Here is a 21,443-nt window from a genome sequence, read left to right as displayed (position 1 = left end):
ATAAAATACATAACATTTACACACAAAAATTTTTATTTGATGAATAAAATTAAGAAATTGTTCAAATTTCATGAATAAAAATTTAGTATTTTTCCCTCAATAAATTGAACCCTTTACATTTTGTCATTAAAACTATCATAATTCATAACATCCAATTGAAAGATTTGATTAGCTCAGAAAATGTTTATTAAAGCCTAACATGCATACTCTCGTACGGAGTGTTATTGGCCATTTTGTTTAATTTATAACCACTTATACATACTGTAATGATGGTAACTTTGGTTACACATAATAAGAATTAAGAAACTACATGTTGTCATATGTTTCGAATCAGGTTCAAAATCATTTTGTGTTGTCTAGGCTGGCTGGATGGCTGGATAGTAAATGGAAGTGTTCATAATTGAGCTTTTTCAACTTGCTTTACTTGCAAGCACCAAAATGTGTTACCCGTCTAAGCAATACTAAAAAAAGAAAGAATCAAAACAGAGGTTTCTTCATCTTCATGACCTTCCTCCCCCCATTTCAACTTCCACCTTTTGAACTTCTTCAACACAGTAGTGTTATTGATCAGTACTTCTCTCTTCAAAGAAGCACAGGTTAATGATCCATGGGGATTGTTATTATAAGGGGTGGTGGTGGTGTTCTTGTTCCTGTTTCAGCATTGGGGATTGTAATAGTATTCTGCTGGCTCATGGCCGAAGCCAAATCTACTGCAGTTCTGTTTCGGGTTGATCAATATGGGAAAGGAGGGTTTAAGAAGATACAGGACGCCATTGATGCTGTTCCTCATAACAACAACCGTGTTGTTTTCATTTGGGTTAAGCCAGGAGTTTACAGGTTTTTTTTTTCTCTAATGATAACTGTCTTCTTCATGAATTGTTTGTTTGTAAATTTGTGTTCATGTTTCAGAGAGAAGATTATTGTTCCAGCTGACAAGCCTTTCATTACTCTTAGCGGTACTTTGGCTTCTAACACCATAATAACGTGGAATGAAGGTGGGAACATTCTAGAATCCGCCACTGTTACAGTTCTAGCTTCTGATTTCGTCTGCCGCTACCTCACAGTTCAGGTATATATATTCCATTTTGGGTGGTGGTGGTGGGGTTAATAATTACCAACTTAACTAATTCTTTGATCATGGTAGAACACTTATGGAAGTGAAGACAAGGCAGTGGCACTGAGAGTGAAGGCGGAAAGGGCTTCCTTTTACGATTGCAGGATCCTCTCGTACCAAGACACTCTATTTGATGAATCAGGAAAGCATTACTACAAGAACTGTTACATTGAAGGAGCCACTGACTTCATTTGTGGCAACGGGGCTTCCCTTTTTCAAGTGAGTACCTAGCTAGTGTTATTAGTACAATGACAAAATGATGGTTCTAACTTCTAAGCATGTGTTAAGGGGTGCCATTTGCATTCGGTTTCGAAAGTGGGAGGGGCGATCACAGCTCAGAAGAGGACATGGCGGTGGCAGAAAACAGGGTTCACCTTCTTTGGGTGTAAAATTACTGGTTCCGGGAGCGCTGTATTAGGAAGGCCATGGGGGGCTTACTCCAGGGTGGTATTTATCCTTACTTATATGTCTAAAGTGGTGCTTCCACAGGGCTGGGATGATTGGGAAGACCAAAACAAGCACAGGTAGGACCTAATACAATGAAAAGTTTTATGTTTAGTTTGTGGATTGATTCGGTTTGTCCTTTGGTTTGGTTTTGTTAACAGAAGTGTATATTATGGAGAGTACAATTGCTATGGGGCAGGGGCAAACAGAGGAAGAAGGGTAAAATGGTCAAGAAGTTTGTCTAAATATGAGGCCCAAGCATTTATCAATAGTAGACTTATGCTTGCTCAAATCAAGACAAGCTTGACTTAGAGCTTCTCCCACACTATTTCAGAAATCATCATCAATGTACATGATATTTAATTATTTATATTTTATACATGTGCACAGGATTGATCAATTCTTTATATTTTTGATCAAAACCCTTTTTATGACATCTCTATATAATTAGAAAAATGATATCTTGATCTAGAATTAGTACACTATAATTAAGTGATTTCAACAGGCCATTTTATTTATTGCAAATATGCTAATATCAGCTTATTCTTGTAACTTTTTATAAGTAGGAGGAATATATAACTCTCTACCTATTATTAGCTATATGGATATTATTTCTTATACAAGATACAAGATACAAGAAAGGAATATACATACACAGCTTCATCACGTCCTCTTCTTGATTTTCCGATTGAGTTGAATGTTGAAATTAGAAAACCATTCCATCTTTGATTGTAGCCTTTTCTAGTATGATGGTGATTCCTGATCGAATATAGAATCCTTCCTCGGGTCTGTCTGCCTCTTCAACACCCTGAAATGTTCCAGACAATGACACAAACACACAATTTTATATTTTGGCGATATTCAGTTAGTTTTCAGAATAAGAGATTGGTTGGTGGTTGAACTCACATCTTTGTTCTTGATAATGACATTTTTCCCTATCTTTGCATTCTTGTCAATTATACACTTGCTAGATATAACAGAGTACATGAAAGAAAACATTAATTACTGAAATTGAAATTGATATTGCTATTGATATTGCTATAAAAACAAAACCTACCTGATTTTGGTATTGCTGCCAATGCCCATTGGGATCTTACCCTCTGCAAGTAAAGAGGCTATCTCTGATTCAGTTTGGTAATGATCAGCTCCCATCATCAAAGAGTCCTAAAAATAAGTGTTAGACAAGAATCTCTCTTAACAATCAAATGCAATGGTTCTTCCTTCTCACCTTAAGCTCAACACCAAAGTCTATACGCGATCTTTCACCAACAATCGAATGCTGAATGCTACAACTTTCTCTTAAGAAACAACCGTGTGAGATTATTGAATCTTTAATCTGCATGGTTGTTGAACTACTGTTTTAGATGTAGCAGTAATGGAAACAAACAGACAGCTTTATTATGACATAACTATACCTTGCACTTATCAATCTTGGTTGGTGGTAAGAACCTAGGCGATGTGAATATGGGCGTAGTTGGATCATAGAATTGGAAACTTGGAAACTGCAATGTAATATCAATCAATAAGATTAAGCAAACATGAAAAAAAACAGTAAGACAATTCAAACCTCTTTTGTTAGGGCCAAATTAGCCTCATAGAAACTCTTTATTGTTCCAATATCCTCCCAATAATCTCGGAACACATATGCCTGACAGTTAAGAAAATTTGAAAATGAGTTAATTTGTTCCAAGTGTAAATAAACAGCTTTCTATTACTTACATGAACATTCTGCTCGTCCACAGCAGAAGGTATGATTTCTGATCCAAAGTCATGGAAAGTTGGATATCTCAACTTCAGAAGGTTCAATAAAACGTCGGCCTTAAACACATACACACCCATCGAAGCAATATAAGGAGCTTCCGCAGCTTCCTCTGGAGACAAGCCGTGGAGAGTAGAAGTATCCACTTTCTGTAATGAAAAGCTAGAATTACTACAAGTCTGCAAAAAATAGTAAAAATAAGATAGTAAAAGCTAGCCCACCATTGCTTTCAGATCATCACCCTTTGGTTTTTCAGTAAATTGTACAACTCGTCCATTACTATCACATTTCATCAATCCATAGTCCGATGCCCGGCTGAGGACACAAAACAGTGTTAAAAAATTGTGGCGATAATTGAAGTGAAGAACAACAAGCAGTAGCAGAAACTAACTCTTCTCCCACGGGTACACATGAAACAGTTATATCAGCATTTCTGTCGATGTGATTCTGAAAATGGAAAGAAGAAATCAAATGGGAAGATCTAAGAAATAAACATTGTTAAAAGATAGACATGATATGAAGATGTACCTGGATAAAGTCCATATAGTTCATACGGTAAAGATGGTCACCAGACAATATAAGAATGTGTTCAACATTCTTGTTCTTGGCATCCTACAGTAAATAAATCTCAATTCGTGAATCTTTTAAACATTTTTAAGATTGAAAGCTGTCGAAAGAATAGTTTCAACCCACCTCAAATACCCAACTAAATTGCCTCACAGCATCTGCAGTTCCTTGGAACCACTTTAGACCAGTTTCTCCAGCTGTTTGAGTAGCTGCAAGAACCTGTTTAACCAAATCATGAATAAACTGTTAACTCTGTAAATCTTCTAGTTTCCAAACTACTACCTTACCTCCACAAATCCATCACCAAAGCTCACACCATTTCCGAAATATGTTCTAGCAATATGACGGTTAAGAGATGCAGAGTTGAATTGAGTGAGGATAAATATCTTGTTTATTCCATTGTTAATGCAGTTACTCATTGGAATATCAATAAGTTTATAACATCCTCCAACTGGAACCTGTATCATTTCGAATAGATCATTCATTATCAATTCAAAGAACTCCTCCACATTTAAGTAAATTCAAGATTCTTACAGCTGGTGTAGCCGCTTTAAGTGTAAGAGGAAATAGCTGAGTCCCCTGACCACCACCCAATATAATTGCAGCAACATTTTTTGGGTTTACTCGTTGTCTTTCAAGTGGGGGTGTTTGAACAGTCTGAAAAAACAATCAGCTAATTAAAACTCAACCCAGATGATGATGATGATTCATATAAAGTAAACAGACATACATACCAAAATATTCCTTCCATTTTCAGATGTAACAGCAGAACAAGAAATCCCATACTCAATCTTCCTCACCCATTTGCCACTTCTCAAGCCTTTACCCAATTGACACCAATTTCTTTGTCCCCAAAACCCATTTTCCAAATTACTCACAGTTGCCAAGTGGGTATTGAAGTACATATTTTCAGAAACTGATACACAATTGGGTAGAGTGTGATGATATTATTAATAGAAGAAGGAAATGAAATGAGAGGTTGACGGTGGTGGTGGTGGTGACAGCTTAGCTGTTTTTCATTTATTGGGTTTGTAAACTCACGATAAATGAACCAGTTTGGCGATTATGATAATCACTAAAATCAAGTAAAAGGGTATTGCGAAAATCAATCAATTACCAGTCTTTCTCATTCACTTTTAGAAAACTCAACAACAGTTATGCAATGCAAGAAAGAAGGTGGCTGAGATCTCTGAATCACATCATCCACGTGTTAAGGGTTCGTTTGTCCAACGTTCATTAACAGCCAAAATGTAGACTGACAACTATATAAAAAAAAAAAATACTCAAATTTATATACTATAATAACTGGCACCGAGCTCGATACTTTTTATTTTTTTTTACTATATCTTGATGATAAGGATTATTTAAATATTTTAACATCTTTCTTTTTTATAAAGTTATGTTTTTTTATAAATATTAATACGTTTTTTTAAGTTTTTTCATTCATTAATTAACTTTTCCTAACTTAAATTCAAACTTGACTTAGGGCTTGTTCCATATGGAGATTTTTCAAAAAAAAAAATTGATCATTTAAAAAATAATGATTGGTGTTGATTTTGTGTAACAAAAATTCTTAAAATATGTTAATATATAATGATAAAATAAAAAAATGATAATTTTAAATAAAAGATATTTTAGTTAATGAATTTAGTGATTTGATTAATGAGAAAATGAGTGACGTTATTTAAACTAGGAAAATATTGTTATAGGAAAATATTGTTACAACGTCCCACATTCATCAAATTTGGTGTTGAATTTAAAATATAATTTGATTAAAGAATTATACTTGTTTTTGTTAGGTTGCGAGTTCGAAACATACCTATAGAATTTTTAATTTTATTTTTAATCGTTTTAAGTTTATAAGCGGGTCAATCTAAAATTTGACCCAAGTATCCATTTACTTTCACATATATATCCAAATTAATCACAATTCTCGATCCGGTAATTCGGACACTTTCAAATTAAGCATCATTATATATATAGACAATCCAGATCGAAAAGACCTTAAAATTATAATATTTATTTTATATTTAATAAATCATTCAAAACATCAAAATAATATATGTTATTTATACAAAATTTAATAATATTATAATAATTAATCAATTAAAACAATTTCATTGAACGGTTATAAATCAGTTTATGAAAAAAACCCAAATCACAATATCAATTTTGGAGTATTTCGATTATGTTGATTTTTTCGAAAGCAGTTACAACAAGGAGTGTCCCTCTTTACATAAAACACCACCAAATGTATAATCTCTGAGACTGAAGAACTAACATGTGTATTTGATTAAACAAATATTGAGAAGATATAATAACATAATGGAGTATTTATTTGAAAGTAATTGCAACTTCAATAATGATATGAAACAGGGGTGTGGAAATTTAGGTGTTATTTAGCTATTGTCAAATCGAAAATTGTTGGTTTGTTGTTAATTTAAAGCATTTGGAAAGCAGGCATGTAGTGACATGTTTATGAAAAGATAGAGCAGACAGATGAAGAAAGGCCTTAGCTAGAAGACGAACACTTGATGATGAAAGATTAAGTGGGGATGATTGTGATATCTTCAGTCCATGAAAGGGTGACCGTTGGTTCATCTACACTTATTATTAGACACATGAATCAATTATTTATTTCAAGTTAAAGGAAGCAAATCAATTCAGTCCACTGATTTTTGAACTAAAACCCAAATGAAAAACAGAAAAAATAAGAGAACCCACAGTATCAAATTAATCGATAAACGCTTTAATACACTAATCGCTCCAGCAGCTTATAGTTACAATAAAACATATACACACCACCATTTACATTTACAATCAATTGGTTTCCTACCCAAATGGCTTTAAATCAATTATTATGTTTAAAAAAAGGTGAATTGTTGTTAAGTGAAATCATTTATAAAAATAGGCTAAAGCAATAAATATCTCAATGCAAATATGTTATAAATAACCAACTAAGTCACAGATATCTTACCTAAAAGGGTAAAAAGGTTCAATATTTGAATTAAAGGGGTCATGCTAGAATAAACCGGATAAAAGAAAAAGCAAATGTGAATGTTGGTAACATAATTAAATAAATGTAAACTATCCATTCGAGACGATTAAGAGGATGCAGAATTCAAAAGAAATGGAAGAAAAGATTCAATGTAAAAAAACATGCTAGCTCAATTTTAGAATTGGCAACTGACGAGAGTCTCTTCTTATGTGTTAGTTGCTCTTGTGTAGATCTGCTGGCTGGAATGAGTAGAAACCAACCTGATCAAACCTTTAGACATCAGCTCTTTTATTGCCTTTCTTGCAAGTGATCCGTTGACCTGTGAATCCACATTGATAAATCACATCAAGTTTGTTTGGAGATTGTATCAATAACAGCACAGAACAAGCACATAGCTTAGCTCAAGGAAACAAAATTATGCTAGTTTTCTCAATAAGTGCACCAATTAGATTGTGTTCATTGAAACATGCCAGTCTTTTTCATATAGGGAGAAAAGAATATTGAAAATGTATCAAGCTTAAATAATTGATATATTTAAACATTGCAGCTTACATTAGAACATTGAATTTTGTTCATCTTTTTTATTAGAGGATACACTACAAGGTGATTATCCAACCTAAACCAATCTTAAGGGTGAACCAATTGGTATTTCAACACTTGAACTTGTAATTTAATCAAACACAGTAAACACGCATTATACAATAACATTTATTTAAAGAGATGGACAATTTCATACTAATAGAATTAACATCTTTAAACATTGCAACTTACATTAAAACTTCGGATTTTGTTTCAGTTAACCATTTACAAGATGTGTTTGAACTAAAACCTAAACTCTGAATAAACCCATTTGCTCATCTCTGTGATTAGATGATACACTTCAAGGTGATTATTCAACTCAGCCTAATCTTTAGAGGCGAACCAATTGGAAATCCAGCCCATATAATTGTCTTTTTTGAACTCAACTTGAAGGAAATCCAGCCCCTAAGTTAGATTGCACAACTTTGCATTGAGGTTACTTATGAAAAACTCCTAGTTAATGATTCTAGCCTGAATCAAATCTCTTAAACCAAAGTTTAGGCTATGGGTAGCTTATTATGGAATTCCAATAGTTTTGCTTGTAAACAAACAGAAAAGAGCTTGATTTAAATGAGTTTAGAATAACCCACATTGATTTATCACCAAGATACACATTCAATCTATCAATCTAGCAAGGAAATAGCAAAACCCAACATGAAAAATAGAGAATTGCATACCCTGAGACGATCAGATAGAATGGAAGGAGTAACGAGCTTGAACTTGGGGGCTTCAACGAGAAGCTTATCGTACGTAGCCTTGTCAAACAACACCATATTGTTCACCTTTTCCTTTTGTTTTCCTTTGCTCCACTTCTGCAAGTTTTAACGACAACAATTCGAGGAATTAAAACAAAGCAAGCAGAGGCAAGGAACAGCAAGCAATTCGATGAATTATTGACCTTCTTCTTCTGCTTTCCACCGCCAGATTTGGCGGGTTTGGAAGATGGCGGCGGAGCCTTTTCCTTCTTTGGAGCCTGAAAACGATAAATGACCGATCAGAAAACAAGATAAGTTTCAAGGTTTCGTTAGATAAGATTCATAATTTAACAATTTTACGCACCATAGGAATAGAGTCGATGGAGAGGGAGACTCTGCAGTGACCTTTGAAGATAGATGGGAAAATAGATTCATAATTTAATATGATTTCCTCATATGAACGTACCTAGGGTTTTCAATAGCTTATGCTTAATTCTATTTTTTATATTTAAATTTCCTCTTTTTAAGTTTCAAACTATTTTTATAATAATAAATATTTTATTAAAGTTCTTGTAATTATGTAGGAGTGACTGATACGGTACACTTTGTAAAAAAATTCGTACATTTACTTTATCTTGATTTCGGTATATCTTAATTTTGGTATAAAAAAAATTATATACTTATCTTACATTTTATTTTGATATACTTTAATTTGGTAAGTATAATATACTAAAAAAATATTAAATTAAAAAAAAATATATAAAAAATTACATATATAAAATAATATTTTAATATAATTATATTTGAATATCATTCAAAAACAAATATATTTTTATAATTAAATTAATATCAAATCAATTTAATTATTTTCTTATAAATATTATATATATAATATATTTTAATGTGTAAATATTATTTCGGTATATCTCAATATACCAAAATTTTAAAAATCTCATATAGTTATGGTACCAATAATTTTGGTATCAGGTATATCTTAAAAATTAATATTTTTTTATAAATTGTGATACCATATTTTTGATATACCTATAATATCAGTCATTTTTTTCACCCTTACTATTATCAAGTTAATTTTAATTTTTGTATTTATTTGACAATTAAATAATATTTTAAAACTATAAATCCATCTAAGTTACCTAAAAATTATAATAATAATAATAATTATTATTTTTAAGTTAATAAGATCTCAGATAGTAATGTCTCACTTTTATATAATTCTTATTTTTATTATTACTATTTCTAATTTTCTAAAATTTTGATATCAATTAACTATTTTATTTTTCTTGCTATTTTATAAGCATTGTCTTCTCCTTACATAAACATACAAATGTACTAGACTTGCTTTTCAATTTTGATAACACTGTTAAATTCAAATCAACTTTTTAATTATTTCTTTTATTATGTTATATTCTTATATTTTAAAAAAAATCATTATATATAACTACTTTTTAAATAATTTTACCAAATAAATCTCAAACTACTCAAAATCATCCCAAATATTTTTTTTTATATCTTAAAATAAAACAATTTCAAATTTATAACTAAATACTTAAAAAAATATATATTTCTTTATCAAATTTTACTCCCTTTCACAAAAAGGAATGACAAAATAATAATAAATAATATATTATTATTTTTAATGACTGTTTTACCTTTTATGTGAAAGAAGAAAAAAAAAAGAAAAAAAAGTAGAAGATCTTATTTGTATAATCAAAATTTATTATAATTTATAGTTATTTAAACATTATCAAATATATAATTATGATAATAAATATTTTTAATAAAAAATGCATTTAATTTTTATATATTTATTTCATTTATATTAAAACACACAATTTTTTTATATATTTATTTCATTTATATTAAAACACACCAATTATATAATATATTTAGTTTTGTTCCTTAAATTTAAGAATATCTACCTAATATATAAATATATATATTATATATATATATATATATATATATATATATTTTAATAAATATTATATTAATAAATAAATTAAGAGAATATTTATTTAAATTTATATTATATAAATATTATATTAAGAAAGAAATTAGGAAAAAAATATTTTTTTAAAAACATTTCTATTTAATATGGTATATATATATATATTTGTATTGAAAAAAGTGAATATATTTTTTTAACAATTATTTCAACATTAAATTAATAAAAATATCAATTATACTTCATTATCATTATCCAGTAGAAACTTTAATATCTCTAATACATTACATTAGCAGAAGTGAGAACGAAAACCTTAAAACAAATCATTAGAAAATTACAATTCATCATAAACAGAACGGTTGTCTTAAGGCTCAGACACTTTTACATGAGCATTAGGCATTGTGCTCTTCTGTGCTTGGGTAAGCCGTTTAGTCTCAGATATTCTAATTTCTCTATAGGCTTCCACATAATCCGGAAATGCTTGATCAAGTTCCTGTAGATGATGCCTCCTGAGTTCTTTAATGGAATCCGTTTTACCTTTAGTTATCTGGTTTTTGGCAATGCAATTGTTTAAGATCTCCCTCGTGAACACGTCCGGATTCTTCCCATCGTCAATTAAATTGAGGATCTCTGTCGGGATCTGGATGCTACATTTTTCCGACATTTTTGTCATATTATCAAGTTCCAAAACTAGAGAATTTAGATGCTCAAGTAGAGGGAGTTGAAAAGCAACGTTGTTGAAAGAAGAGACAGTAAGGTTGAGCTGATGGATGAGGACAAGCGTCTTCTCTATGGATTGGATCACATGATTCAGATTCTGCGATGATGAATCCATTAGGTAAAAATCTGTGTTGTGTTGTGTAACTTGTGTTGTGTTGTTTGATTGGAGTTACTATTTGGGGATGAAAGAAAAAAGTGAATGTATATATATATTTATATAAATTTATATTATACAAATATTATATGAGATAATATATTTAAAATATAATATTTATTTTATAATATATTATTATGGAGAGATATACTTATATAAATATTATAAATATTATATTGAAAATTAAATAAAAAGAGAGAATATTTATTTAAATATATATTTATATTACTAAAAAGAGAATTTTTATTTAAAAAATATAATGCTTAACCTTCTTTTGCTTTCCACCTCCGGATTTGACAGGTTTGGAAGATGGCGGGGGAGATTAATTATAATATCAAGCACTTATTTAAACATTTTTTTCATATATATTTTTTTAAATTATTGTTATCAATTATTTTAAACAGGTTTGTGGAATTTTCAAAATGTATTCAATCATAATTATAAAGAATATTTAGAGTATTATTATTGAGAAGACATAATAATAAAATGGAGTATTTATTGATTTATATTTGAAAGTAATTGCAACTTTATTAATGATCTAAAAGGGAAATTTGAGCAAAACCCTAAAAATAAGATGGATTGCTTTTGGTGAGGGTGAATAAATTAAATAGTTCTGGTGACCCATTTATTTTTTCTGACGAAAATGTCCCTATTGCGTCACGCATCCTCAGGTTGCGTGACGCAATTTTTTATTTTTTTATTTTTCAAAAAATTTTAATTATGAAATTTTTTGGACGAAAATGTCCCAGTTACGTCACGCAACCGCGAGACGAGAAAAAAAAAATCGGTTGCGTCACGCAACTGGAGTTGCGTTACGCAAGAGTATAATTGTCATTAAAAAAAAAAAGGGTCACCGCTATTTAAATTATTCACCCTCACTCCCCTCAATTCACCCTATTTTTAGGGTCACATGCTCAAATTCCCCATCTCAAACATGGGTGGAAATTTGGATGTTAGGGTCCTAAAATTGCAAAAAAAAATTTAAGTTGGCGGATCAACCCACCAATTATTACACTTTCTGAATTTCAATCCCATAATTTTTACAACTATGAAAATAATTTTTTTTACTTTTATTTTAATACATGTTTTGATATATTTCAATGTTATATATAATAATCTTTACATGTATTATATATAGTTAATATAATTAACAATAAAACATATACACCACCATTTACATTTACAACCAATTGGTTTTCTATCAAATTGACTTAAAATCAATTATTATTTTTAAGAAAAGTTCAATTATTGTTAAGTAAAATCATTTAAAAAATAGTTAAGGCAACTAAATAAATATCTCAATACCAACTAAGTCCAAAGAACTTACTTGAAAGAGCAAATATTTGAAGTTGGATCTCTGAATTAAAAGGGCCAATAGAGAAAAACTCAGTATAAAAGATGAAAATAAATGTGATTGTTGGTAGCATAATTAAATAATACCTTCAGAAAATATAGGGAAATGTAAATTAACCCTAGAATAGATTAAGAGGATGCAGAATTCAAAAGAAATGCAAGGAAAGATTCAATGTAAAAAAACATGCTAGCTCAATTTTAGAAAGGTTTTGATTGGCAACTGACAAGAGTCTTCTTATGTGTTAGTAGCTCTTGTGTAGATCTGCTGGCTGGAATGGGTAGAAACCAACCTGATCAAACCTTTAGACATCAGCTCTTTTATCGCCTTTCTTGCAAGTGATCCATTGACCTGTGAATCCACATTGATAAATCATATCAAGTTGTTTGGAGATTATCAATAATTACATGAAACAAGCACATAGCTTAGCTCAAAGAAACTAATTTACGCTAGTTTTCTCAATGAGTGAACTAATTAGATTGTGTTCATTGCAACATGCCAGTCTTCTTCGTAGGGAGAAAAGAATATTGAAAATGTATCAAGTTTAAAGAATTAACATATTTAAACATTGCAGCTTACATTAGAACATTGGATTTTGTTCAACTCTTTGATTAGATCATACATACACTACAAGATGATTATCCAACCTAACATAATCTTAAGGGTGAACCAATTGGTATTCAACACTTGAAATTGTAATTTAATCAAACACAGTAAACACACCCTAAACAAGATAGACAATTTCAGACTTATAGAATTAACATCTTTAAACATTGCAACTTACATTAAAACTTCGAATTTTGTTTCAGTTAACCATTTACAAGATGTGTTTGAACTAAAACCTAAACTATTGTTGGTATAGACTGGGCTGAATAAACCCATTTGCTTATCTCTGTTATTAGATGATACACTTCAAGGTGATTATTCAATCCAGATTAATCTTTCGAGGCGAACCAATTGGAAATCCAGCCCATATAATTACCTTTTTTGAACTCAATTTGAAGGAATTAAACCCTAAGTTAGATTGCACAACTCAAATTTACTTTGCATTAAGGTTACTTATGGAAAACTCCTCGTTAATGAATCTAACCTGAATCAAATCTAATAAATCAAAGTTTAAGCTATGGGTAGCTTATGATGGAATTCCAATAGTTTTGCTTGTAAACAAACCAGAAAAAGAGCTTGATTTAGATGAGTTTAGAATTACCCACATTGATTTATCACCAAGAAACACATTCAATCTATCAATCAACCAAGGAAATAGCAAAACCCAACATGAAAAATAGAGAATTGCATACCCTGAGACGATCAGATAGAATGGAAGGAGTAACGAGCTTGAACTTGGGGGCTTCAACGAGAAGCTTATCGTACGTAGCCTTATCAAACAACACCATATTGTTCACCTTTTCCTTTTGTTTTCCTTTGCTCCACTTCTGCAAGTTTTAACAACAACAATTCGTAGAATTAAAACAAAGCAAGCAAAAACAACGAAAAGCAATGCAAATTCAAGGGAAAGAAGATGAATTCTTGACCTTCTTCTTCTGCTTTCCACCGCCAGATTTGGCGGGCTTGGAAGACGGCGGCGGAGCCTTTTCTTTCTTTGGAGCCTGAAAACGATAAGTGACCAAACAGAAAACAAGATAAGTTTCAAGGTTTTTGCGAAATAACATACTAATCAGTATTAACAATTTGACCTACCATAGGATCGGTAGAGAGAGACTCTGAGAAAGCAGTGAACTTTGAAGAGCAGGAAGGAAGACAAATGAGAAAATGGATTAATATGATTTTGTCATACAAACCCTAGCCTAGGGTTTTGTATAGCTTATGCTGAATTTTCTGCTTAATTCTATTTTTTTTTTACAAATAAATATTGTATGGAAAAGTGTTACAATTATCAAGCTAATTTTGATTTCTTATTTATTTGATAATTAAATAATATTTTTAAACTTTAAATGCATCTAAGTTACATAAAATTTATAATAATAATTATTATTTTTGTAAAGGTTAGTAATGTCTCACTTTTATTTAATTTTCTATAAAACTTTTATATCAATTAATTAATTATTTAATTTTTTTTTCTATTTTATAATCATTGTCTTCTCTTAAATTAATAAATTAGCTTTCAATTGAAAACACTGTTAAATTCAAAAAAAATTAATATTATCCAAATTGGAAGAAAACTTAGCAAAATATGATCATTTTTATTTTTTTATTTAATAATAATTAATCATTATTTATCAAAACTTATCATTCAATATATTAATTAAACTATTAAAATACTTTGAATTAAATGCGCTGAATAGTCTCGGAAGGTTTGGATATTAGATTATTTGGTCCATGAACCAAAATAATAGAACCGTTAGTCCCTGTCGTCCAAAACTGTTAGTCAAAAGTCTTTTGACCGTTAAATAATGACCATTTTGTCTTTACATTTTTTCTAAATTAAAAACAAATTAAATTAAATTAAAACATAACTAACTAAATTTAATCTAACCTAAATCCACAGTCGAAGAGATCTCCCGTCGAAGTCAGTCGAACCCCTTCTTCCCAATCGGGATTTGAAGACGAATCCAAAGTGCAAGCGATTGACGACGACCTGGGCGACTTCGACTGGGCGACTGAGGCGAGCGACGGAATCCACAGTGGTGCAGGCGGCGAGCGAACGAGCGACGGAATATGCATTTTGCTGTTACAGAGCTCGTGGACCTGTACATTCTTATATCAGAAGCTGCTCCGCAATCACTCGCTGCCGGAGGTAATTGATTATTTAGATTGTCTGTTTGTTTGTTGAAGTAAATCTGCATTTTGCTGGAACTGATTCAAGGTAGAATGCGTTTATGATCTGTTAAATATGATATCTTTATCTGTTGTCGAATTCATTCGGATCTTCATTTATGATGTTAAAAACCTCCTTTAAACTAACATCTAACTCGAAGGTCCTTGTTATGTGTGGTCTTCACCAAAAGAAGAGCCTTCAACTTGACCATGACCACTTGTCTCCCACTACCCTGCATCATGATAAAAATAACATTAATTAAAGTTCAAGTACACGAAACAAGAAGACCTAATTTAACAGTAACCCACCACTTGAACAGAAGTTCCTCCCCTTTGTCTTCTATTAGTTCTAATATGAGCCCCTTGACAACCTCGTTTATTGTGGCCCTCTTTACAATACAAACTATAACATCATAAATGAAGATCCGAATGAATTCGACAACAGATGAAGATATCATACTTAACAGATAAACGCATTATACCTTGAACAAACAGTTCTAGCAAAATGCAGATTTATTTAACAAACAAACAGACAATCTAAATAATCAATTACCTCCGACAACGAGCGATGACGGAGCAGCCTCTGGTATAAGGATGTACAGGTCCACGAGCTCTGTAACAGTTACGAGCTTTGTAACAGCAAAATGCAGATTTCGTCGCTCGTTCGCTCGCTGCCTGCACTGTGGATTCCGTCGCTCGCCTCAGTCGCTCGTTCGCTTGCCTCAGTCGCCCAGGTCGTCGTCAATTGCTTGCACTGTGGATTCGTCTTCAAATCCCGATTTGGGAGAAGGGGTTCGACTAGAGATCTCTTTAGTTTGTTTTTAAATCCTGATCGCTTGCACTGTGATTAGGTTAGAATAGATTTGGGTTAAGTTTTAATTTAATTTGTTTTTAATTTAAAAAAAGATAAGGGCAAAATGGTCATTATTTAACAGTAAAAAAACTTTTGACTAACAGTTTTGGACGGCAGAGACTAACGGGTTATATTATTTTGGTTCAGGAACCAAATAGTCTAATATTCAAACTTTTAGTGACTATCTTCAGGGACTATTCAACGTTTAACTCGAATACTTTTTATCATTCTAAATTTTTTTCCTTGTTTTATATTAATATATTTTAGATCCTTTTGTCCAAAAAAAAAAAACATTATTAAAATTATCCCCCATCAATAAAATTTATAAACAGACCAAAAATATGATAATTTTTTATTTATTTATGAAACTACAATTTAAACAAAAAATTACAATTTTCATACAATCCAAAACCATCCACACCAAATGAGAAGATATAGAATTCAATGGCAAATATACCTCCAAATAAAAAATACAAACTATCTTAGAGGACAAAATTTTAAAACAAAATTATGAATGGCTTAACATTAAGATCATTAATCAAATGCAAAACATTATTTTTTTTAAATAAGCCCTAATATACATAAACTTAGTTCAGCTCAAATACATTAAGAGACAAATGTATAATGATTCTACAGGTGAACATACAATAACTGCTTCATGTTTTCCTTCACAAATATTATTAATTCAAGGAATAAGACATTAAGTGTCTCTATGAAAATTTGACCTAAAAATTCGAATCATCAGCACACAAACCAAAACAACTAAAATGCATATAAGGGAAGAACAATGAGCTTTTATAAGTCCAATGGAAACCATTTCAACTGGGCAGATCTTAGATAAACTAAATGGAAGCTAACAGAAGACAAAAATACAATTTTAGTTTAATGTTGTATACATTCAGGAACTAGCAAAATTGTATTATAACCTTGACTATGTCTATAGCCCGCAATACAGTGATTGTATCTTCTGTCATCATACTTGGTCTGGTAATCAAGAACCTTGGCCTCCAAAAAATATCTACAAAATATATATATATGATAAGATACATAACCAAGAGTTAAGAATAAAGAAACATTTAGCTAGTTACTCGTATCACTCACCCCAGCCAGAACACTCTTTGAGAACCCGCTAGGTTTCTCATCTCCATCATTGGCTAACGGTTTTGTCTGTGGGAATTGACGAATCATCTTTCTTGGTTGCAATTCTTCTTCTGATTGATTCTCCACATTCTTCACCTTTTGCCTCTATATAAATACAATACAATACAGAACACGCAGAAATAAATTAACAAATGGTAATCACAATGAATGTTTTTTTCTGAAACAATCTGTTTACCTTCTTTAATCTTTCATCTATAGAACTAAGAGCACGAGACTGATCAACTTTACTCATGTACAAATCTCGTTCTCTTTTTGCAGCAGATAATTCAAGAGCAAGCTTCTGTTCTCTTTCTGCGTTTTTGTAAGCTATCTCTTCAGTGAGATTATCCCACTTGAACTTACTCAAATACTTGATATTCCAAATATCATAGTAAAAGGATGACCTCTTCTTTCCACCTAAATAATGAATGAAGATATGAAATATTAGATTAAGACACATTTCAACATGGCTAAGCATGCTTCTATTATCACTCATTCTCGCCTCTCTTACACTTATGAGATGTGTTTCAAGTTCGAAAAACAAAAGGATCAGAATGTAGAAATCAATATTATACCAAATTGTTCTCCATTGAGCATGTTAGCCACTCTCTTCGCAATTCGTTTATCAGAAAATTCAACCCACCTGCATATATACAAGTCACATTTATAATATTAGGAACTAACTAAGCAGTTTGATTCAAAACAATCATGCTACACGAAGAATTACCCTTCAGAGAACTCTTGTCCTCTAAATCCACCAGCTTTTTTTCGTTTAAGCTGAGCAGAAGGGTCTGAAAAGATCATAAACACAAGAAACTCAATCAAAATTGTATATCAAAAATGTATAGCAAACAGTTCCTTTCTTTGATAAAGAAAAAGATGGTCTAAGCATGAAAGACCTTCAGGAGTGAGGTAAATCCTTTGAATTTCTCCATAGGGAGAAAGAATCTGACGTAGCTTGAGAGGATTCATGTGGGGAGGAACCCTACTCAAATAGCAAACGCCACGGTTTTCAGCTTTCTCCGACTCTTTCTGAAGCAACATTCTTTTCTTCTTCTTTGATCCCTCTTCGGCCATTCTGTTTCTGATAAGTCGCGATTAAACTGGTTGGAATCGATAAACGCGGTAAAATCAGTGTTGCTGAATCTTTTGCCTGTATAGATCTGTGAACGGGAGCAAAGAAATATGTTGAAGAAGAGTAAGAATTGAAATCGACTAATTAGGGTTACGAATAGTTGCCAATGGAAGAGAGGAAGGTCTCTGAGCTGCCGCCTAAAGAAAATAAGGAAAGAAGGAAAATTAGATAAAAGAGTAACTAGGTTTTTTTTTTAAATTAATAATATAGTCATTTTCATAATAAATATATACTATTTATTATTTTAATATATATCCATAAATATGAGGATTTTTTTTTTTAAATTAATAAATAAAATTATTATATTTTTATTATATATATATATATAATTTAATAACTAATATTTTTTAAATAAAATTATAGAGCTTATTAATTTTTGTATTTAATTATTATATATGAATTGAATATATATTAATTATGTTTATTCTTTTATATATGAATTGAATAAATTATTTTAATAATTAATGCAAGTAAATATTATTTTTTTACTTTTTTTTTATATTAATGATAAAAAAACTTTATTCATCTTATTTTTTATTTCTAAATAAATAAATATATATATATATATATATATATATATATATATATATAATTTATATACAACAGATAATTTTTTATTGTATATTATATATTAAAAAAGAAATAAAAAGGATATATTATTCTTTTTGAATTTCTCTCTTTTAATTTAATATAATAATTGAGCTTGTTTTTTTAAAATATGTATATAGAAAAAAATAGAAAAATATATATATATATATATATATTTCTTTTTTTATATGAAATTTTATAATATATATTTAAAAGAGTAAATAATTATAAATATTATATATTAAGAAATAAATATGAAAAAATAATATTTTTATATATTTTTTCTAATTATTGTTAGAAATGTTATTTTTTTATTATAAATAAAACATACTAAAGATAATTTTTTATTGTATATTATATATAAAAATAAATATTATATATTAGAGAATAAATAAAAAGGATATATTCTTCTTCTTAAATTTCTCTCTTTTAATTTAATATAATAATTGAACTTGTTTTTTTTAATATGTATATATAAAAAAAATAGAAAAATATATATATAAATATTTTTTTTTTATATGAAATTTTATAAATATATATTTAAAAGAATAAATAATTATAAATATGAAAAAACAATATTTTTAATATATTTTTTTAATTATGGTTAGAGATGTTATTTTTTTATTATAAATAAAATATATATATATAATATATATATATATATATATATATATATTTAGAACGAATATTTATAAATATATCTTACCTTAATATGGTAAGTATGTGTTAAGTTCTTATAGGAATTATATATATATATATATAAATATTTGAGAGATAAATATAAATATAGAACGAATATTTATAAATATCTTACCTTAATATGGTAAGTATGTGTTAAGTTCTTATAGGAATTATATATATATATATATATATATATATATATATATAAATATTTGAGAGATAAATATAAATATACATGATGAGAGAATATGTATATTGAAGAGAAAAGTTGTAATATATATTATATATAAATATTAATGATGAATATATATATATATATTATAAAATATTGTTGTATATTGTCTTGATATATATATATATATATATATATATATATATATATATATATATATTATAGAATATTGTTGTATATATTTTAATTTATTTTTTAATTAAGAAAAATCAGTATAAATGTAATATATATTATATATAAATATTAATGATGAAAATACATGTATATACATAAGTATTATGAGAAACAAATATAAATATACAATTAATGATAAAGAAAATAAGTAGATAAATATTATGAGAGATAAATATTAATATACAAGGCGTTGAGCCGCCACCTACAGAAAAGAAGGAGAGAAGGAAAAATAGATAAAAGAGTAATTAGTTTTTTTAAAATTAATAAAATAATCATTTTCATATTAAATAATAATAATATATATTATTTATTATTTTAATATATATATCAATAAATATGAGTAATTTTTTAAAAATTAATAAATAAAATTATTTTATATATATAAATAATTTAGTAACTAATATTTTTTAAATAAAGTTGTAGGTGAAAATTTTGATATATTACAAAATATAATTTTTTGAAATATTTTAAATCATATTAATTTATGTATTTAAATATTATATATATTATTTTAATAATTAATGTGAGTAAATATTGTTTTCTCGCTTTTAATATTATTAATAAAAAACATTATTTATCTTATTTTTTTATTTTTAAATAAATATATATATATATATATATATATATATATATATATATATATATATATATGCACATAAAATATATATTATTTATGAAAGATAATTATTTTATTGTATATTATATATATAAATAAATATTATATATTAAAAAAGAAATGAAAAGGATATATTATTCTTTTTTAATTTTTCTCTTTTAATTTAATATAATAATTGATCCTTTTTAAATATTTTTAAATATGTATATATATATATAAAAAAAAAGAATATATATATATATAAATTTATTTTATTATATGAAATTTTATAAATGTATTAATGAAAATGAGTAAATAATTATATATATTATATAAATATTATATTTTAAGAAATAAATATGAAAAAAATAATATTTTTGATATATTTTTTCTAATTTTAGATAGAGATATTATTTTTTATTATAAATAAAATGTTATATATATAATAATTAGAGAAGTGATATATATAATACTTTTGTACACTTATATTTGATAAAAAATAGTTTTATTTTTCTTGTATTTTTTTTTCTCTTTTTATCGAATTAAGTAAATAAATATTATATAAAGGTGCTGTGCATATCATTTTTTTAATAGTTATAAAAAATAATATTTATAAATATAAGAACTAAATACTTAAATATCTGGATATGCTGTCCACAACACAATATTTTTTTTTTTTTTAAAAAAAAAATTATTGTTTTGGCCCTCTAATAGGTGGGAACATGAATTCCAAAACAGGCAACAATATATATGAATTTAGGTTCTCTATTCTCAACTTTCCTCTTATCCCTTTGTTTTCTCATTGTTTGGATCGGCAGTAAAAAAACATAAAAAAAAATAAAATAATTATTGGTGATTATTTTGAGAAAATAATAATTATTTTTGATAAAAAAACTTAAAAAATATTTATATATATAAATAAA

The 21,443-nt window shown here is 28.5% G+C and overlaps 6 protein-coding genes across 6 annotated transcripts; 1 reads left to right on the top strand and 5 right to left on the bottom strand.

The window, feature by feature from the left end:
- The first annotated feature begins 486 nt into the window (after positions 1–486).
- Positions 487–1,962, top strand: LOC124926239 (putative pectinesterase 11). Its single transcript, XM_047466433.1, has 5 exons — positions 487–837; positions 910–1,069; positions 1,145–1,333; positions 1,403–1,638; positions 1,720–1,962. The coding sequence occupies exons 1-5, from the start codon at positions 608–610 to the stop codon at positions 1,868–1,870; spliced, it is 966 nt and encodes a 321-aa protein (XP_047322389.1). The 5' UTR covers positions 487–607; the 3' UTR covers positions 1,871–1,962.
- An 89-nt stretch (positions 1,963–2,051) lies between these two features.
- Positions 2,052–4,804, bottom strand: LOC124926238 (glucose-1-phosphate adenylyltransferase large subunit 1-like). Its single transcript, XM_047466432.1, has 14 exons — positions 4,619–4,804; positions 4,419–4,541; positions 4,172–4,342; positions 4,011–4,103; positions 3,846–3,929; positions 3,709–3,764; positions 3,539–3,632; positions 3,278–3,466; positions 3,126–3,206; positions 2,974–3,060; positions 2,787–2,894; positions 2,616–2,722; positions 2,465–2,525; positions 2,052–2,366 (listed from the first exon to the last, which is right to left on the bottom strand). The coding sequence occupies exons 1-14, from the start codon at positions 4,787–4,789 to the stop codon at positions 2,265–2,267; spliced, it is 1,527 nt and encodes a 508-aa protein (XP_047322388.1). The 5' UTR covers positions 4,790–4,804; the 3' UTR covers positions 2,052–2,264.
- A 3,265-nt stretch (positions 4,805–8,069) lies between these two features.
- LOC124927354 (40S ribosomal protein S25-4-like) lies at positions 8,070–8,641 on the bottom strand. Its single transcript, XM_047467758.1, has 3 exons — positions 8,521–8,641; positions 8,360–8,434; positions 8,070–8,273 (listed from the first exon to the last, which is right to left on the bottom strand). The coding sequence occupies exons 1-3, from the start codon at positions 8,521–8,523 to the stop codon at positions 8,085–8,087; spliced, it is 267 nt and encodes an 88-aa protein (XP_047323714.1). The 5' UTR covers positions 8,524–8,641; the 3' UTR covers positions 8,070–8,084.
- Positions 8,642–10,486: 1,845 nt separating this feature from the next.
- On the bottom strand, positions 10,487–10,957 carry LOC124924819 (mediator of RNA polymerase II transcription subunit 10b-like). The gene has a single exon (XM_047464808.1). It carries the CDS (start codon positions 10,955–10,957, stop codon positions 10,487–10,489), a length of 471 nt encoding a protein of 156 aa, XP_047320764.1.
- Positions 10,958–12,371: 1,414 nt separating this feature from the next.
- Positions 12,372–14,186, bottom strand: LOC124927353 (40S ribosomal protein S25-2-like). The gene is made up of 4 exons (XM_047467757.1): positions 14,046–14,186; positions 13,880–13,954; positions 13,646–13,780; positions 12,372–12,698 (listed from the first exon to the last, which is right to left on the bottom strand). The coding sequence occupies exons 1-4, from the start codon at positions 14,046–14,048 to the stop codon at positions 12,585–12,587; spliced, it is 327 nt and encodes a 108-aa protein (XP_047323713.1). The 5' UTR covers positions 14,049–14,186; the 3' UTR covers positions 12,372–12,584.
- A 2,563-nt stretch (positions 14,187–16,749) lies between these two features.
- On the bottom strand, positions 16,750–18,383 carry LOC124926937 (pre-rRNA-processing protein ESF2). Its single transcript, XM_047467272.1, has 6 exons — positions 18,015–18,383; positions 17,843–17,906; positions 17,691–17,758; positions 17,312–17,532; positions 17,077–17,220; positions 16,750–16,993 (listed from the first exon to the last, which is right to left on the bottom strand). The coding sequence occupies exons 1-6, from the start codon at positions 18,190–18,192 to the stop codon at positions 16,967–16,969; spliced, it is 702 nt and encodes a 233-aa protein (XP_047323228.1). The 5' UTR covers positions 18,193–18,383; the 3' UTR covers positions 16,750–16,966.
- Between the last annotated feature and the right edge of the window lie 3,060 nt (positions 18,384–21,443).

The sequence above is a fragment of the Impatiens glandulifera genome, chromosome 2 (genome assembly GCF_907164915.1).
Source record: "Impatiens glandulifera chromosome 2, dImpGla2.1, whole genome shotgun sequence".
Lineage (NCBI taxonomy): Eukaryota > Viridiplantae > Streptophyta > Magnoliopsida > Ericales > Balsaminaceae > Impatiens > Impatiens glandulifera.
This window is presented reverse-complemented; position numbering and strand designations above follow the sequence as displayed.

What these genes read in the sequence shown, in the direction of transcription:
- LOC124926238 (XM_047466432.1), bottom strand. Translation starts at nt 4,789, where the DNA reads ATGTACTTCAATACCCACTTGGCAACTGTGAGTAATTTGGAAAATGGG. An exon ending in TGTGTACCCGTGGGAGAAGA is followed by an intron (nt 3,633 to 3,708) that starts GTTAGTTTCTGC and finishes TTGTGTCCTCAG; the next exon opens with CCGGGCATCGGACTATGGAT. An exon ending in CCAAGATTGATAAGTGCAAG is followed by an intron (nt 2,895 to 2,973) that starts GTATAGTTATGT and finishes ACAACCATGCAG; the next exon opens with ATTAAAGATTCAATAATCTC.
- LOC124927353 (XM_047467757.1), bottom strand. An exon ending in GTGGAAAGCAGAAGAAGAAG is followed by an intron (nt 13,781 to 13,879) that starts GTCAAGAATTCA and finishes TAAAACTTGCAG; the next exon opens with AAGTGGAGCAAAGGAAAACA. An exon ending in TTCTATCTGATCGTCTCAGG is followed by an intron (nt 12,699 to 13,645) that starts GTATGCAATTCT and finishes GTGGATTCACAG; the next exon opens with GTCAATGGATCACTTGCAAG.
- LOC124926937 (XM_047467272.1), bottom strand. Translation starts at nt 18,192, where the DNA reads ATGGCCGAAGAGGGATCAAAGAAGAAGAAAAGAATGTTGCTTCAGAAA. An exon ending in GGACAAGAGTTCTCTGAAGG is followed by an intron (nt 17,759 to 17,842) that starts GTAATTCTTCGT and finishes GTATATATGCAG; the next exon opens with GTGGGTTGAATTTTCTGATA. An exon ending in GCTCAATGGAGAACAATTTG is followed by an intron (nt 17,533 to 17,690) that starts GTATAATATTGA and finishes TTCATTATTTAG; the next exon opens with GTGGAAAGAAGAGGTCATCC.
- LOC124926239 (XM_047466433.1), top strand. Translation starts at nt 608, where the DNA reads ATGGGGATTGTTATTATAAGGGGTGGTGGTGGTGTTCTTGTTCCTGTT. An exon ending in GTTAAGCCAGGAGTTTACAG is followed by an intron (nt 838 to 909) that starts GTTTTTTTTTTC and finishes TTCATGTTTCAG; the next exon opens with AGAGAAGATTATTGTTCCAG. An exon ending in ACGGGGCTTCCCTTTTTCAA is followed by an intron (nt 1,334 to 1,402) that starts GTGAGTACCTAG and finishes GCATGTGTTAAG; the next exon opens with GGGTGCCATTTGCATTCGGT.
- LOC124927354 (XM_047467758.1), bottom strand. An exon ending in GTGGAAAGCAGAAGAAGAAG is followed by an intron (nt 8,274 to 8,359) that starts GTCAATAATTCA and finishes TAAAACTTGCAG; the next exon opens with AAGTGGAGCAAAGGAAAACA.
- LOC124924819 (XM_047464808.1), bottom strand. Translation starts at nt 10,957, where the DNA reads ATGGATTCATCATCGCAGAATCTGAATCATGTGATCCAATCCATAGAG.